We start from the raw sequence: 15,003 nt of genomic DNA on the forward strand, positions 1-15,003 counted from the left end.
TTAAAATGCAAGTCTTTCATTTTTTAATTTTTTTTTAAGTAAAAGGAATCTATTTCAGGCTCGGGGTGATTCATAGTTCCGTGTTTCAGGCAGAGGGCAGATGGGGAGGCCTCCCGGGAGCCCCTCTCTGCGGGCCTGGCGTCCTGCCCGGGGTGCTGCCCTCTCCCTGTCGCTGCTGGTCCCACACAGCAGCACAGGCAGCAGCAGGCAGCGTGCCAACCCCTCCCCACCCCTGCATCCCACCCTGCTGCCTGCCATGGTCCCGCCTGGCACGGCATGGACTGGCACAGCACAGCTCCTGACCCCTCCCTGACCCCTCTGGGTGCCACTCGAACCCCAAACCCCAGCCTGGCTTGAGGATGCTCAGGAAGGACAGGGTTGCTGTACAGGGAGAGCCGGGCCAGGCCAGGGCTGGTGTCCCAGTGCAGCAACATCCCAGTCAGGAGCCAGCAAGGAGGCTCCCAGTCCCAGGAAAGTGGCAAGCAGGGTGGTGGGCACTGGGACTGATAACACTGGGGGGAATGTCTGCCCAGGGACAAATGGCACTGGGACAGATGGCACTGGGGCCAATGGCCACCCAGGGACAGATGGCACTGGGATGGATGGCCACCCAGGGACAGATGGCACTAGGGACAATGGCCACCCAGGGACAGATGGCACTAGGGACAATGGCCACCCAGGGGTGGGTGGCACTGGGATGGATGGCATCAGGATTGATGGCCATACAGGGAGGGATGGTACTGGGATGGGTGGCACTGGGACAGGTGGCTGCCCAGTGACAGATGGCACTGGGGCTGATGGTCACACAGGGACAGATGAGACTAGGGATAGGTGGCACTGGGATGTATGGCCACCAAGGAGTGAGTGACACTGGAACAGGTGGCCTCCCAGAGGTGGATGGCATTGGGGTCAATGGCTACCCAGGGAGGGATGGCACTGGGATGGCTCTGAGACCACTTGCTGGAGGGGCTGGTGCCACCAATCCTTGGCACTCCCTGCCCCAGGTGTGGGCCCAGCTGGGGGGCACAGACAGTCCCTGGCCCAGCACCTCCTTCTCCCGTTCTCTCTCCAATTCCCAGCACCTCGCCGTGGCCCCCCTTGGCCTCTCCTCCCACCCTCCAGCACAGCCGCATTTTTCTGGGTTTGAGCTCATTCTTTCCACTCCCCTCTCTGCTGGCTGCCAACTTTCCATCCCGTGGCCCCCCCTCCTCCTGCCACAGGGAAATGCTGGCTGCAGCTGTAGGAAGGACCAGCAGCAGCAAGGAGCCCCTGCCAGGGGTGCAGCCCCTCAGCCCTGGCATGGCTGGCACTGTGTGACCCACGGCATCACCTCCAGCATCACCAGGAATGGGAACTCCGAGGCAGAACAGCCAGAGCAGAGCAGCACAAAGGAAGGAGCAGCAACGCCATGGTCATCAAGAAGCATGGAAAAAACTTCTGAGGACAAAGCTGGCAGGGAGAAACCCTCAGTTGGTTTTGCACCTCTGAAAAGCTGTTTTCCCACAGGGACAGGGTACTGCCCCATCCAGTGTCCCGTTTGGGGTGGTCATAGTCAGTGATTCCCCACGGTCTGGCCACAGAGCGAGCGGAAACTTCTGACCCAGGAGGGAGGGCACTGCTGATCCTCGCTGGCCCTGGGCCCACAGTGCTGAGCAGGTTTCCCTGTGGCATCCTGGCTGCTGGCTGGCAGCACAGCCTAAAACAGGCAGAGCCCACGCGGCTCCAGCATCGCCTCCCCGGGTGCCCGGGGTCACTCTTGCTGCAGCCAAGCACGTCCCTTCCTGACTGTGCCATCCCACTCAGCTCCTGCTCTCTGCCCTTTCCTGGGACACCAGGAGCCATCAAGCACCCACTCTCTGCCCAGGCTGTGGCTCCCACAGCCTCATGTGCTCTTGGCAGCCTCCAGCCCTGCACTGGGGCATGGCCACACCTCACCTCCAGCTCCCCAGGAGCAGCTGTGATCCAAAATCCCACCCCCCAAGTGCAGATACCTGCCCCACCCTCTGCTCCAGGGACTTGGTCCCACTTGTCCCCTCTCCTGGAGGGGAAGCAGCCAGATCCAGGGCACCTCAGCATCCCTCAGCACTGATGAAAACGGCTCCATGTCCTCAGCATCACTCCAGTCCCGTCTGGGCTCCCCATGGAGCTGCTGGCCATGCTGCTGGAGGAGAGGAGAGTCCCAGCTGGGACTCCCAGTTCAGAGGGATGGGACAGCGGCTCTCAGAGCACAGACAGGTCGTGGCAGGACTTGGAGCGGACTTTGAGGGCCCCCTTGCTGCTGTTCCTGGCCACCAGCCTGTCGAGGAAGTGCCGGGCTCTCCTGCTGAGACTTTCCTTGTGCTTCTGGCCGGGCGCGGGGTGCGGGTGGGATTCCTTCCCCCCGCGGCGCAGGCGGATCTGCCGCACCACCCCCTCGAAGAGCTCGTCCACGTTGTGCTGCAGAGCCGCCGACGTCTCAATGAACTTGCAGTCGAAGACGGCAGCACAGGCCCGGCCCTCTGCAAGGGAAGGGCAGGGAAGGGGCTTGTCCCCACCGGCACCCCTGGCGCTGGGGACGGGCACTGCCACATGCGCGATAGCAGTTGCGCGTCCAGGGACAAGGGGACAGATGTCGGGGAAGCAGCCGGGCATGGCCCCTTTTCCCGCAGTTTGTCTCCACCAGCCAGACCCCCAACTCCCCACTCACCTTCGACGGAGACCTCGCGGCACCGCACCAGGTCGGTTTTGTTCCCCACCAGGATGATGGGGATGTCCTCGGCCTGGCGCGCCCGGCGCAGTTGGATTCGCAGCTCCGAGGCGCTCTCGAAGCTGCCCCGGTCGGTGATGGAGTACACAATGACATAGGCGTTCCCCACCTGCAGGCACTGGCCGCGCCGCCGGCTCTCCTCACCCTGTCACCACATGGGGGATGAGATGTCACCGCTCTGCAGGGGCTGCTGGCAGCTCTGGCTGCTGCCAGAGGACAGCAGAGCACCCGCGCTCTGATGGGACCTGCCAGCACAACCCCACCAGCCCCTGCATTGCGCGGAGCAGACGTATAACCCCGTTAATAAAATGAAGATTAAAAGCTCTTGATTTTGAGGGATATTTGAGAATTTCATTCTCTATCAGCAACAAACTGGGTCTGTGGGCTCAGTCTGGTGTGGGAAGCCGAGGCTGTGTCTCCTGGGGCCAAGCTGGGACACACAACACCAGCGTTGTGGGTACTGCACCCCCACATAATCCAGGCACCAGGCACTGCTAGGCAGGGTGGGAATAAGCCATAGTGGAAAGAAAGGACTGTTGTCAGGTTGTTAAGGTGCTGGGGCATCTGTGGGCTGCACAGCTACTGTCAAACACAGCCCCAGCCCATGGGAGTGCTGTCCTCCCTGTCCATAGTCTGGGCACTGCCTCCATCCCTGCTCCTGGGGACTCACTGCCTGCTGGTACCCACAGGAGCTCAGGGCCCTGCCATGAAGGGAAGGAGGGAGGTGTTTGGAGGGAAGCAGTGACAGCAGCTCTGGCATTTCTGCCTAGGAGATACCTCATGTGCTGGGCAGGGGGAATGCCCTGTGCCAGGCTCTCGGGGCCACCGCTCTGCCCGTTGAAACACGTGCCCTGGCTGATGGCTGTGTCTCACGTGGATTTACCCAGCTGGCTCCTTCAGCCCCATTCCCAAACCAATTCCATGCATTTCAAAGTGGGTCGGCACCACAGTCCTTCCCTACAGCCTCCCCTCTTGCCCATCCCTAATGTGAGAGGCTCCCTGTGCCCACACTGGTGGGAACTCAGTGGGCAGACTCCCATGCCAGTGAGGAGTGGGCACAGAGCTGATCAGAGATGTGACCCCAGCCTGTCTTGTCCAACCTGTGTCCCCTGCTCCGCAGCGAGGGGACATGGCCGGGGAGCCCCAGGTTACCCTTTGCAGTGCTCAGAAGCCCCGAAACAGCAGCTGTGTCTGTACAACGTCCCCTGGGCACATCTCGGTTATGCCAGCCCCCTGCAGCCCCCGGCCCCGCCGTACCCGCTGCTCCGGCTCCCAGATGTCCAGCACCAGCAGCGTGGTCTCCTCACCATCCACGGTCAGCGTTCGCTCGTACGCGGCCTCTGCGGGACACCGGGAGAGCCTGGTTGGTGCCGCACTGCCCGCACAGCCGGGACCCACCCGGGCTCCTCTGCCTCGCACGCGGGTTTCTCCCATCGCAGGGTATCCCACGAGAGGTACCCCTCCAGCAGATCCCCCTCCCCAGTCACCCACCTCCGTGCTGCTCCACCAGGTCCCGCTCCTGAACGCCAGCGAAGAGGTTGACAAGGCTGCTCTTGCCCACGCCGGGGTCACCCAGCAGCACCACTCGGTACCGGGGCTCCCGGGGGCCGGAGGAGCCCGAGGAATCGGAGGACCAGCTGCCGCTGGGTGCCCTGCCGACCGGCTCGGAGGCGGTGTGGCCGAGCTGAGGGTGACAGGGCTCACCCCGCGATGTGGCCGCAGTGCCCCCCGGCCGCGGGAGCGGGGTGCTGGCCCTCCGCCGCAGCGGGCTCCTGCTCCCGGGCTGCGTGTTCAGGGTCATCACCGGCACCGAGGGCAGGGGGGCTGGAGGGTGCGTGTCACCCCTAGGGGCACCCCCTCCCGGTAGCCTTCGATCGCGCCGCTCCCGGTCCCGGTCCTGTTCCTGGAGCCCCTCCCGGTCTGAGCTGGCAGCAACTCGGGCACAACTTCCCCGGGACGGCCGCGCTTCGCCCGCCCCGGGCTTTAAGCCCCGGGAGGTGGAGCCCCTCGCTGCGTAGGTCCCTCCCCCGCCGGACTCACCCCCGCCCGCACTGGCCCGGCCCGGCCCGGCCCGGCTGCCCTGTCCCGGTCCCCGAGGTCCCCGTGGGGCTTGCGGTGCTGGGGAACAGCGAGTTCCCCCGGGATGCATCCCCTCGGTCCCGGGAAGCAACAGTCGCACCGAGATGCTGCGAGATGCGCTCCCTTGAGCAGAGATCCCGCCACGCTCCGATCCTGTGTGGGGCAGGCCCCCCTCGGGCTCCGGCTGTGCTCTCGCTGCCTCAGCCCGGCTCTGCCAAGTAAGGAAAGAGCCAGCCCAGGCCGGTCCTGCCCTGCCCGGGGGGGATGTGCTTTGTCAGGACCTCGGAGCCCGAAGCTCGGCCACACCGTGCCATCCCCAAGTCCCACTGATGGACCACAAAACTGTCCTGGAACCAGAAAGAACAGGAATAGGTTTTATTCAGCCTGTCTGTTGGTCCAGGTCCTCGCCGGCATTGTGGCACCAGCAGCACTGCCCCCAAAATGCCCCCAGTGCAGGTCCTGGTTTGACCCCAGACTGGGCACACCAGTCCAGTCCACACTGGGATGCACTGGCAGAGTATCATGACACCAGAACCAGTCCCAGGAAATCCCTCATGGTCAGAACACAGCAACAGAGAGACTGGGAATGAAAGTAACACCTTTACTGTGCCATAAAACTACATTGACGAGTGCCCAAGGCACTGAGCAGGGTTGGGGGAGAGAGGGGCTGACACCAACAGAGGCAGCTCAGCACCTCATCCAAACCTCCCCACTCTGGGCACTGGGTGAGAGGCTGGCAACAGATGAGTGGTGTCTCCTTGGTATGGGTGCTGAGGACCACCTTGGTACCTGGCATGCACCTGATTGAGAGGAGAGTTAGGAGGGACAAAGCACAGAATGGGAATAAGCTGCTGCCCTTCTACTGTTCCAGTGTGAAGAGGAGGAGGAGGAGAATCAAGAGTGGTGACTGCTTGGATGCTCTGTGCTCAGAGGTGTCTTGTCCCATTCATGGCAGCACTGTCATGGGGGTCATGAGGTGGGTGGAGGGAAGTCTGACTTGTGTCAGCTGTGCCACCTTCTCAGTGTCACCAAAATTGTGGACTGATTTTCAGTGGGGAGGGCTCAGATGCTTGTTGTGGGACCCAGGACCATGCAAGCAGCTGGGGGAGCAGGGAAACCCTTCAAAATCCGGTGAGAGTTGTGCCCAGCTCCCATCCAGTGTGAACCAGAGGCCAGACTGGTGCCCAGCCATCCCAGCAGTATTTTCTCACCCATCATGGTCTGTCCCAGACACTGACAGAGCTGCTGACAACCAAAACCAGCTCCAGTCCAAGCCCTGCTCTACTGCTCCCAGACCACCCTCTGTATGGCAGGCTCAGTTCTTGCCAGCCTTCCTGGAGCATCAGAGACAGACACAACCCCTGGGGCTCTGAGAGGGACAAGGAATGAATCCAGCTGCTCTCATTGCCAATCCTGGAACACAAACAGAAGTGGAGAAAGCCCATCAGAGCAGCCAGGTACATCTGTTTTCTCACAGCGAGGACAAGCACGGCGAGCTGGGCTTGCTCAGAGGTGTCTCATCCATCTTGTCTCAGCCCAGGACAAACTGTGCATCCAGAGAGTCCCAGCACAGGGCTCAGAGCTACTGGTGAAATCTGCCTGGGGCCCCTGAAATCAGGAGGATTTTTAAGGAGGGGAAGCTGAAATGAAGATGGGGATGGATACATGGGGTGTTACAGCCCCTCTGGGTCCCACGGACTGCCAGTGGGACACAGGGACAAAGGAAGGGCCAGCACGAGCCCTGTGCTCCTCTACACCCTCCCGCTGCCAGGCCAAGCAACTCATGGCTGATTTTGCACTTTCTAGAAGCAAATCTGGTGTCTGGAAGCAAAGGGTTAATTAGCAAACCGAAGGGCTGGTGATGTCGTGTGAAAAGTTGCAGGGAGGTCAGTGGGAAAGGGCTGAGGATGGCGGAGAGGGCTCTGGCACAGCCTCCCGCCTGTCAGGGCGGGTAAGCACCAAATGCCTGACTTGTGATGTTACAGAAACTTTCCACTTGGGCCTTCCTGCTATTTTTAACTCTTCTCCCAGCCACCCTCAGTAACCCCAGCCCCACCAGCTGCCGAGGCTAATTAATTCGACTTTTTCATCATTTTTTAAACATTAAAAAAAAATTAAGTTCCACTAAGCAATCACATGGCCGTTTGCCTCCTCCCTCCTGACACAGTGCAGGCTTTCCTCCTCCTCCTCCAGCTCATGCCTCCATAGCTACTGCCATATCTGTCTTCCAGCTAAAACCCAGACCCTGGTGCAGGAGATCCAGCTCCTCTTGTCACCCGCCCCACCACTGCTCTGCTGGGTGAGTGTCTGCCCAACAGGATGATATTTCCATGGAAAGCAAGCCCGGTGTGCACTTGGGGTGTGGATGAGCTGGGGGCTGGCCTGTGCCTGCAGGGATGGGACATGCCAGGAAGGAATGACCCTCTGAGCAGGGCCCCTGGGCATTGGCTGCCGTGTGTCACGGGCTCTCTCCCTCCTGGCAGGCTGAGGGAAGATCATCCCCACAGAGCAAATGGGATTCATTCTCAGAAATGGAATTATTTGACATTTATAAGATCAACACAGTGTCTTTAACTGGGTAGGATGGAAAGCAAAGGTAACACAACTGTATAGACTCATTTCACAGTGATGTGAGCAACTCGCTCCCCAGATTATTTTCCATTGTTTTTCCTATTTCCTGGAGCTCTGCCCTCGCTGTGTCCAGCCACTTTTGTCTGCAGGACTGCACCACTGCCTTCACCCTCTGCACAGAGAGTAATCCAGTCACTGCTCATTCCACAGAGCTGGGAAACATTCCCCGACACCATCCCTGACCTTCCCCTCAGGCGCTGCTGCTCGCACTGGCAGCACGGAGGAATCTGTCACTGTGCCTGGTGCGGCTCCTCAGAGAGCGGCTCTGGGGAGCAGGGCGGTGCTCCGGGAGGCAGCTGGAGCAGGGACAGTACGGAGGGGTGGGATTTGGGCTGCTGCGGGGCCGCTGGTTTACGGGGAGATCCCCCCTGGCTCTCCCTTTTGTCCCTTTGGGACCCCCTTTGCCCCCAGGGACACCCTACACTGCATTGACCTTCATCTTCCTCTGCCCACGGGGACCACCTTTGGCTCCCAGGCACGTCCCTTCGCCACTGCGCGCGGGGATGCTCCGTATGTCCTGTAACCCGGGCCGGTCTCCACGGCGACAGCGGCGGGATCGGGGACCGGGCGGTGCCCGCGGTCACGGGAGCGGGCGGGAGGGGCGCCCCCTGCCGGCTCCGTCGCGAGGCCGCACCGGGATGGGATCACCGGGATGGGATCACTGGGACGGGATCAACCGGGATGGCATTGGGACGGGATCACCGGGACGGGATCACCGGGGCGGAATCACCGGGACGGGATCACCGGGGCGGGATCACCGGGATGAGATCACCGGGAGGGGATCACAGGGATGGGATCACCAGGACGGGATCAACCAGGATGGGATCATCGGGATGGGATGACCGCGACGAGATCACCGGGACGGGATCTGAGTGCCTGTGCCAGGAGGGCCAGCAGACCGAGCAGCCCGGCCGTGCGGGCGGGGAACCTGCAGCTTGCGGGGCCGGGATGGAGCAGAGAACCGGCCATCCCGGGGGCGCCCGGTGCACGGCGGCAGCGGGGATGGACAACCGCTCCCGGCCCCGCAGAGCTGCTCCGTGCTAATGTGGACCATCTCAGGGACTGTGTAGGAGGTGTCCGGTGCCACGGCCATGCGGGACCCGGTGCCCGGTGCCGGACATGACCTCGGCTATACCGGAAGGGCACGGCTCGGGGAGGCGCGGTGCAAAGCCGCCGTGGAGGGTCTCAGTGCCTCGGTGGGGTCCCGGTGCCCGGTGGAGTCTCAATGCCCGGTGGGGTCCCGGTGCCCAATGGGGTCTCGGTGCCCGGTGGGGTCCCGGTGCCCAATGGGGTCTCAGTGCCCGGTGGGGTCCCGGTGCCCGGTCGGGTCCCGGTGCCCTGTGCGGTCCCGGTGCCCGGTCAGGTCTCGGTGCCCGGTGGGGTCCCGGTTCCCACGTGCTCTCTGTCACCACAGCAACTGGCGGCGGCGGCTCAGCCAATGGGCGCGGCCCCCGGCGGGCCCGCGCGCGGCGGCGCCAGCCAATGGGCGCGGCCCCCCGAGGGCTGCCCGCGGTCTCCGGGGCAACAGCGCCGCCGCCGCCACCCCATTGGTGCCGCCCCGCGGAGGGGGCGTGGTCTGGCGGAGAGGGGGCGGGGCCGTGCCGGGGGGCGGGGCCCCACTCGCGGCACCGGGACCGCGTGGCCGCCCCGTGGGCAGCGCGTTCCCCGCCCGGCGCTCCCGTCCCCGCTCCCTCCGCCCCGCCGGGAGCCAACCCCGGGGAGCCCCCGCTCGGGAGGGTGCGGGACACACATCCACGAAGGCGCCGCTGTTCCCACGCCGCGCGGGCCGAGCGGTGCAAGCCCCAGTGGGCGGCTTGGAAACGTCCCGGGCCAGGCTGTGTCCGGGGAACTGGGGACAGTGGGTGCCCCGGGAGCCTGGCGGGGCGGCAGGGCGGGGTCCGAGAGAAGCGTCCCGGGCGATACTCGGTGTCGCGGGCGGTCAGAGGCGTGCCCAGGGTCCCGGCGGACCGCGAGGGATGTGGGGGCTCCTGGGGGTGCGGGCGTTGGGGTCACCGGGGAAACCGGGGTGCCCAGACCGGGAGAAGCAAGCGGGTTCTGGCAGAAGCATAAGCGTCCCCGGGCGAGTACCGGAGGGCACGAGGAGGCACCGGCGTGCCGGGACGCTACCCCGGTGTGAAGGTACCGGGTGTCACCGGGTGTGCTGTGCTGCTCAGATGGGGACAACGGGGGCTGCCGGGTGGCCGTAGCGGTGGTGTCGGGGGCACCGGCTTGCCGGGAGTACCGGGAGGTACCGGGGCGTGCCTGGTCTACCGAGGGGCACGGGTGTGTTCCGAGGGGTACCGGGGGGCAGGGTGGGTACCGGGGGGTTTCTGGGGGTACCGGGGCGTGCCGCCCTGCCATTCTCTCCAGCAACCCCTCTCGGCGGGCGCTCATTGGCTGAGCGGGATCTGCCCCCCCGCCCCGCGGCCAATGGGCGGCGGCGGGCGGGGCCCCCCATTGACAGCCCCGGCGCGCCGGTGTTTACCGGGGGGGGACAGGGGCGGGGCGGCGGCGGCTATAAGAGCGGTACCGGGGGGCGTGCGGCTCTTAGTCTGCCTGCACCGACCCCCGCGCACCCCCGACTCGCTCCCGGGCCCGCCACAGTCGCAGCCGCCCCCGCTCCGCTCCCGATCGAAGCATCCGCCCACTTCACCGGGCGAGCATCCCCGGGGCGGCGGGGAGCGGAGCAACCCCAGAGCGGGGCGGAGCCCTCGAGGCGTGCGGCATCGCCGGGCGGTGAGGAGCATCTCGGAGCAGGTACAGAGAATCCCGGAGAATCCTCGAGCCGGTGCCGAAGATCCCCGAGCCGGTAGAGAGCATCCAGGATCATCCTCGGACCGGTCCGGAGCAAGCTCGAGGTGGTACAGAACATCCCGGAGCATCCTCGGAACGGTGCAGAGCATCCCGGGGCGGTGCGGAGCATCCCGGGGCAGGATCGCTGCAGAGCATCTCCGAGCCGGAGACCACCGGGTCATCCCGGGGACCCTCCAGAGCAGCACCGCAGCCGCCGCCCCGGCGGAGCCGCCCCCGCCGTGCGCCCCCGGGCCCCGTCGCGGCCGCCCGCGCCCCGCCCCGCCGCCGCCACCCGCTCCGCACAATGGGGGCGGCGCGGCGCGGCGCGTAGCGGCGGGCAGGGAGGCGGCGGCGGGCGGGGAGGCGGAGACGGAGGCGGCAGCGGCGTGCCCGGCCCCGGGATGGTGCAGCGCGGGCCGCGGGGCCGGGGTGCGGAGGCTCGGCGGGAGCCCTGTGCCCCGCTGCCCGCCCGCGACACCGAACCCGCCTGGTGCAAGACGCCGAGCGGGCACATCAAGCGGCCCATGAACGCCTTCATGGTGTGGTCCCAGCACGAGCGCCGCAAGATCATGGACCAGTGGCCCGACATGCACAACGCCGAGATCTCCAAGCGCCTGGGCCGGCGCTGGCAGCTCCTCCACGACTCCGAGAAGATCCCCTTTGTCAGGGAGGCCGAACGTCTGCGCCTCAAGCACATGGCTGACTACCCCGACTACAAGTACCGGCCTCGGAAAAAAGGCAAGGTGGGCACCGGCACAGCCCGCCCGCGCCTCCCGGTGAAGATCAAGCCCTCCGTGCTGGGCCGTGTCTCCTCCAGCCGCAGGCAGCCCACCAAACTGCCCACCAGCCCCGACACCCCGCAGGAGCCCGCGCCAGAGGAGCCCACTGAGGACTGCCCCGCGGTGCCCAGCACGGCCACCTGGCACCCCGCACCTGACGGGGAGCACAGCCCCCAGGAGCCCCCGGCGCCCCTGAGCCCTGCTGCACCCTGCCCGGAGCCAGAGAGGTCCCCAGAGAGCGGGTCCCCTTCTCCCATGTCGGCTGGGTCCCCTCCCTCCTCCTTCAGCTCCTCCGATGAGGAGCTGGAGGAGGAGCTGCTGGGGGTCATGCCCGGGCGGGCGCCCGCCAGTGCCACTTGTGGTGCTCTGGACTGGTCTGTCTTCGACAAGGACCACGACCTCTTCCCGCGGGGAGGCTCCTCGCACTTCGAGTTCCCGGACTATTGCACGCCCGAGGTGACGGAGATGATAGCAGGGGACTGGCTCATGTCCAGCATCTCGGACTTGGTCTTTACCTACTGAGTCCCGCACTCTGCAGGTAACGCTTGTTTTTATTTTCACCCACAATCAGGTCATATCAAAAAAACAATCCAGGAAAACAAAACAAAACAAACAAACCGAAACCAGCTGTTTACATGCAGGAATCAGGTATTTTGCCTTGAAGCTGCTGGAAGGCAGAGACCCTGCTCCCCCCACCCCCTGGCACACACCCACTCCTCATCCGTCTGTCTGTCCGGCCCTTGCCTTGTGCCCGTGGGATGTGTGGCTGCCCACGGTGGTTATTTGCCAGTGAGATGCATCTCATCAGGTTTTCATTGTCACACCCGGCCACTTCCCCTCATGACCCTGGTGCTGCCGGCCATGGCTGCTCCCGACCGCTCCCATCTCTGCCAGCACCGTGTGTCCTCTTGCTCTCCAGGCAGCAGGAGCATCCATGCCACCCTGGCTCTTGGTGCCCACCCAACTTTCCCCATCCCTCGGGGAATGGCCGATTCCATTTGCTTTTTGACTGCATTTAACGCATGACTTCAGTTTTCTCCTCTTCCTTGCTGCAGCCCTTGGGGAGGGATGCTGAGCCATGCCAAGCCCTCCCTTCCCAACACTCTGTTTCAGGGGGGATCCCTGGTTTTGGGGGTTTGGTGTCCCATGGCACTGCCTCCCTCCCCGTGGCACGCTCTCCCCGCCACTTGCTTTGGGAAGAGTGGAAGTTGCACGCACGTGATGCGCACGTGGGCACGGGAGTCTGTGTTGTTCCTCTCACTGGGCTGTTGTGCAGGGGAGGCTGTGCCACGGGGGGAGCCCATGCCCAGAGACACCCCAAAAACTGATGGGGATGAGCTCTTCCCAAAGGAGCCAGCCCCCATTTTAGCCTTGCAGCCAATGCCAGTGCAGGACCTGCTCTGGACTGTCTCGGCGTGGCCGGTGGAGACACATCCCACCATGCCCAGCCGTGGTGGGTGGTGCTGCCAGGATGGCAAGGAGCAGCAGGGAAGGGCAGAGTGGCAGGAAAGGGCAGCTGTGGGAAATCTGCCTTAAGCCCCCATCCAAACGGGGCCAAGAGCAGCGGCAGCTGATGCCAGTGGGCATGTGTGGGGTGTGGGTGATGCTCTGGCACAGGGGTCCTCCACACAGCACCATGCTGGGCCCCGTTGCTGGCTGAGCTCAGAGCAAAGACATGCCGGCAGGGACGGTGCTGCCGCAGCAGCTCCTCCAGCTGGGATTTTCTTTGCTTTTTCCTAATGGCTCCTTCCTGCGACAGCCGCCTCCTCCCACTGCCGGAGCACGTGGCTGCAGTGCTGGCTCGGCGGCTGCCGCAGGCTGTGGCTGGGGGGCAGGGGCTCTGCTCGGGTACAGCAGTGCTGGGTGGGGACCCCACATGTCCCTGAGGATGGGGCTGTGACAGGGACTGACAGCGTCCAGAGGAGCTGTACTGGGTTCAGCAGCAACTGCTGCTTGAAGCAGCCCCTGCAATCCCCCACGACCCCGAATCCCCAGGGGCTCTGGGTATATGGGAGCCTCTCAGACCCTTCCCTGTCTGTGGGGTGCTGGGGACAGCGGAGCACCCCCTCCTTGGGGCTCTGCCCCCCTGTTTTGGGGCTGCCGATTCCCCCAGTCACAGGCCACCCCATGCCTGCCCGTTGCTATCAGGCCGGAATGAGCTGTGACCAGATGAAGGACATTCCCCTCTCGGGTCCTGGCATCTCCTCAGGCTGCCTCGGAGAGGAGGGTCTGCCTGGCCCCACTGCCGGAGGAGCCAGAAGTGGCCCTGGCTCAGCGGTGGGGACAGGCACTGCAGGGCAGGGAGAGGCGTGTCCCCCGGCCCTTCGCAGGGGTGCTTGGTGTCCCCCACGCCAGTCCGGGTGACCTGGGGGGGTCCCCTTGAGACCCCTCCGATGGTCAGCCAGCCATCAGCAGTGTAGATGTGTCGGTGTGTAGCGGTAGCTGTGCGTGTGTGTTGGCAGTAGCCACGGTGTTTCAGTACCCCCGTGCGGGTGCCAGCCTGCAGAGCCAGGCGGGCGTCGCGCATCAGACACGTGTTCCCTGGATAGAGCGCGTCCCCTTCCCTGCGCCCCCCGGCCGTTCCCCACCGGACCCACACCCCTCCCACAAGACTGGAAAAGCCAAATAAGCCCCGGGACAGCCGTGATTCCGGCAGCCTGCTCCCACCTCACTGCCACCTGGGGGGGTTCTGCCTTCCACCCCCCAGGTAGTCCCACACCAGGAGCACCCGAAGCCTCTCCCACATGTGAACCTGATTTGGGGTTTTCATGGGGTGTGGCAGCCCCAGGGCTCTCTTACGCACACAGATCTCACCCAGCACCTCTGTGCCTTCTTGGGGTGCGGAGCCACCCCATGTCGTGACCAGGGGTTCTTGGGGAGGGCGCTGAGGCTGATGGCCACCTGCCCTCCATCCCCATCCGTGGGGAAGCTAAAGCCCCCAGGTACCAGCAAGGCCTGAGGCCACAGCGAGGGTCTCGCATCACACGTGTGCTTTGCTGACCCTGCAGCCCAGGGCTCAGCTCTCATTCTCAGTGGGGACACGAGTCCCAGTGGTCCCCCGAGTGCTGTGCATCGCCCTTGAACCGGGCTGATCCCTCCACAGACTGTCAGGCAAAACATTTCCTCAGGAGCAGGTTCTGGGTCAGTGCCAGAACCGGAGCCAGCACCGGGGCCCCCTGTCCCGGCTGCAAGCACAACACCATCCGCTTTGTCCCCGTGCCCCCTGTCCCCCTCCTCGAGTCTCGCCGGGTGTGTTTGTCAGGGAGAACCGTCGTGGACAGTGGTGGATTTTCTGTGCCGTGTGGTTGTAGCTTAGAGACCCCTCCCAGCGTGCGGCCCCTCCTGCTGCGCCCCCGCCTTCCCGCTGCCCGGTGCTGGCTGGCGTGCGTGTGCGAGCGTGTGTGCGAGCGCGTGCGACATCCCGTCATCACTCCAGACAAAGCGAATAATAATAATAATAATAATAATGATAGTAATAATAAAAATAAACCAAACCTCTCTCAGGAAGCAGCCGCCCCGGCGGCGGCCAAGTGGGCCGGGGGTCCCCGGAGCTGGCGGGGCCCCGGTGCAGCCTGCGGACGAGCGCCAGCGCTCGGGGTCACCTTTGTAGTGTCGTGTTAGTGAAGAGTCCCTGTGTCTGTTGTCTTGGAGAAATAGGATTTTACCCGAGGGGCAGTCGTGACCCCACCCCAGGGATGCGACGTGGCCGGCTCTTGGTCTGCAGAACCTCGGCTAATGGTTATCCTGACTGTTGTGATTATGGAATAAAGTGTGTTGGTCTGCTCCCCATGGCTCTGTCTCCTTCTGTGCCAACTCACCCTCTCACAGGGTAATTTGGGGTTCCCAGGGGTATGTGGGATTCCCAGTGGCCCAGCATTCAGTTCCCACCCTGAGCGCGGGTCCCCATGGCTGGAGGAGGGTTCAGCCTCATCAGTCAGAGAGGGCTGGGTGTCCCTGGGAGCAGTGTGAGCATGT

At 64.2% G+C, this 15,003-nt stretch overlaps 2 protein-coding genes across 2 annotated transcripts; one reads left to right on the forward strand and one right to left on the reverse strand.

Annotated features, from left to right (window-relative positions):
* Positions 1-7: 7 nt before the first annotated feature.
* Positions 8-4,693, reverse strand: REM1 (RRAD and GEM like GTPase 1). Its single transcript, XM_071572698.1, has 4 exons — positions 4,238-4,693; positions 4,004-4,086; positions 2,687-2,891; positions 8-2,498 (listed from the first exon to the last, which is right to left on the reverse strand). The coding sequence occupies exons 1-4, from the start codon at positions 4,545-4,547 to the stop codon at positions 2,221-2,223; spliced, it is 876 nt and encodes a 291-aa protein (XP_071428799.1). The 5' UTR covers positions 4,548-4,693; the 3' UTR covers positions 8-2,220.
* Positions 4,694-10,292: 5,599 nt separating this feature from the next.
* SOX12 (SRY-box transcription factor 12) lies at positions 10,293-14,800 on the forward strand. The gene has a single exon (XM_071572794.1). The coding sequence runs from the start codon at positions 10,651-10,653 to the stop codon at positions 11,548-11,550; it is 900 nt and encodes a 299-aa protein (XP_071428895.1). The 5' UTR covers positions 10,293-10,650; the 3' UTR covers positions 11,551-14,800.
* The last annotated feature ends 203 nt before the right edge of the window (positions 14,801-15,003 follow it).

The sequence above is a fragment of the Pithys albifrons genome, chromosome 18, assembly GCF_047495875.1.
Source record: "Pithys albifrons albifrons isolate INPA30051 chromosome 18, PitAlb_v1, whole genome shotgun sequence".
NCBI lineage: Eukaryota > Metazoa > Chordata > Aves > Passeriformes > Thamnophilidae > Pithys > Pithys albifrons.

Coding starts and splice junctions, on each gene's coding strand:
- SOX12 (XM_071572794.1), top strand. CDS start 10,651: ATGGTGCAGCGCGGGCCGCGGGGCCGGGGTGCGGAGGCTCGGCGGGAG.
- REM1 (XM_071572698.1), bottom strand. CDS start 4,547: ATGACCCTGAACACGCAGCCCGGGAGCAGGAGCCCGCTGCGGCGGAGG. Junction 4,087..4,237: donor CCTGGTGGAGCAGCACGGAG/GTGGGTGACTGG, acceptor GGTGTCCCGCAG/AGGCCGCGTACGAGCGAACG. Junction 2,499..2,686: donor CCGCGAGGTCTCCGTCGAAG/GTGAGTGGGGAG, acceptor CTTCCCTTGCAG/AGGGCCGGGCCTGTGCTGCC.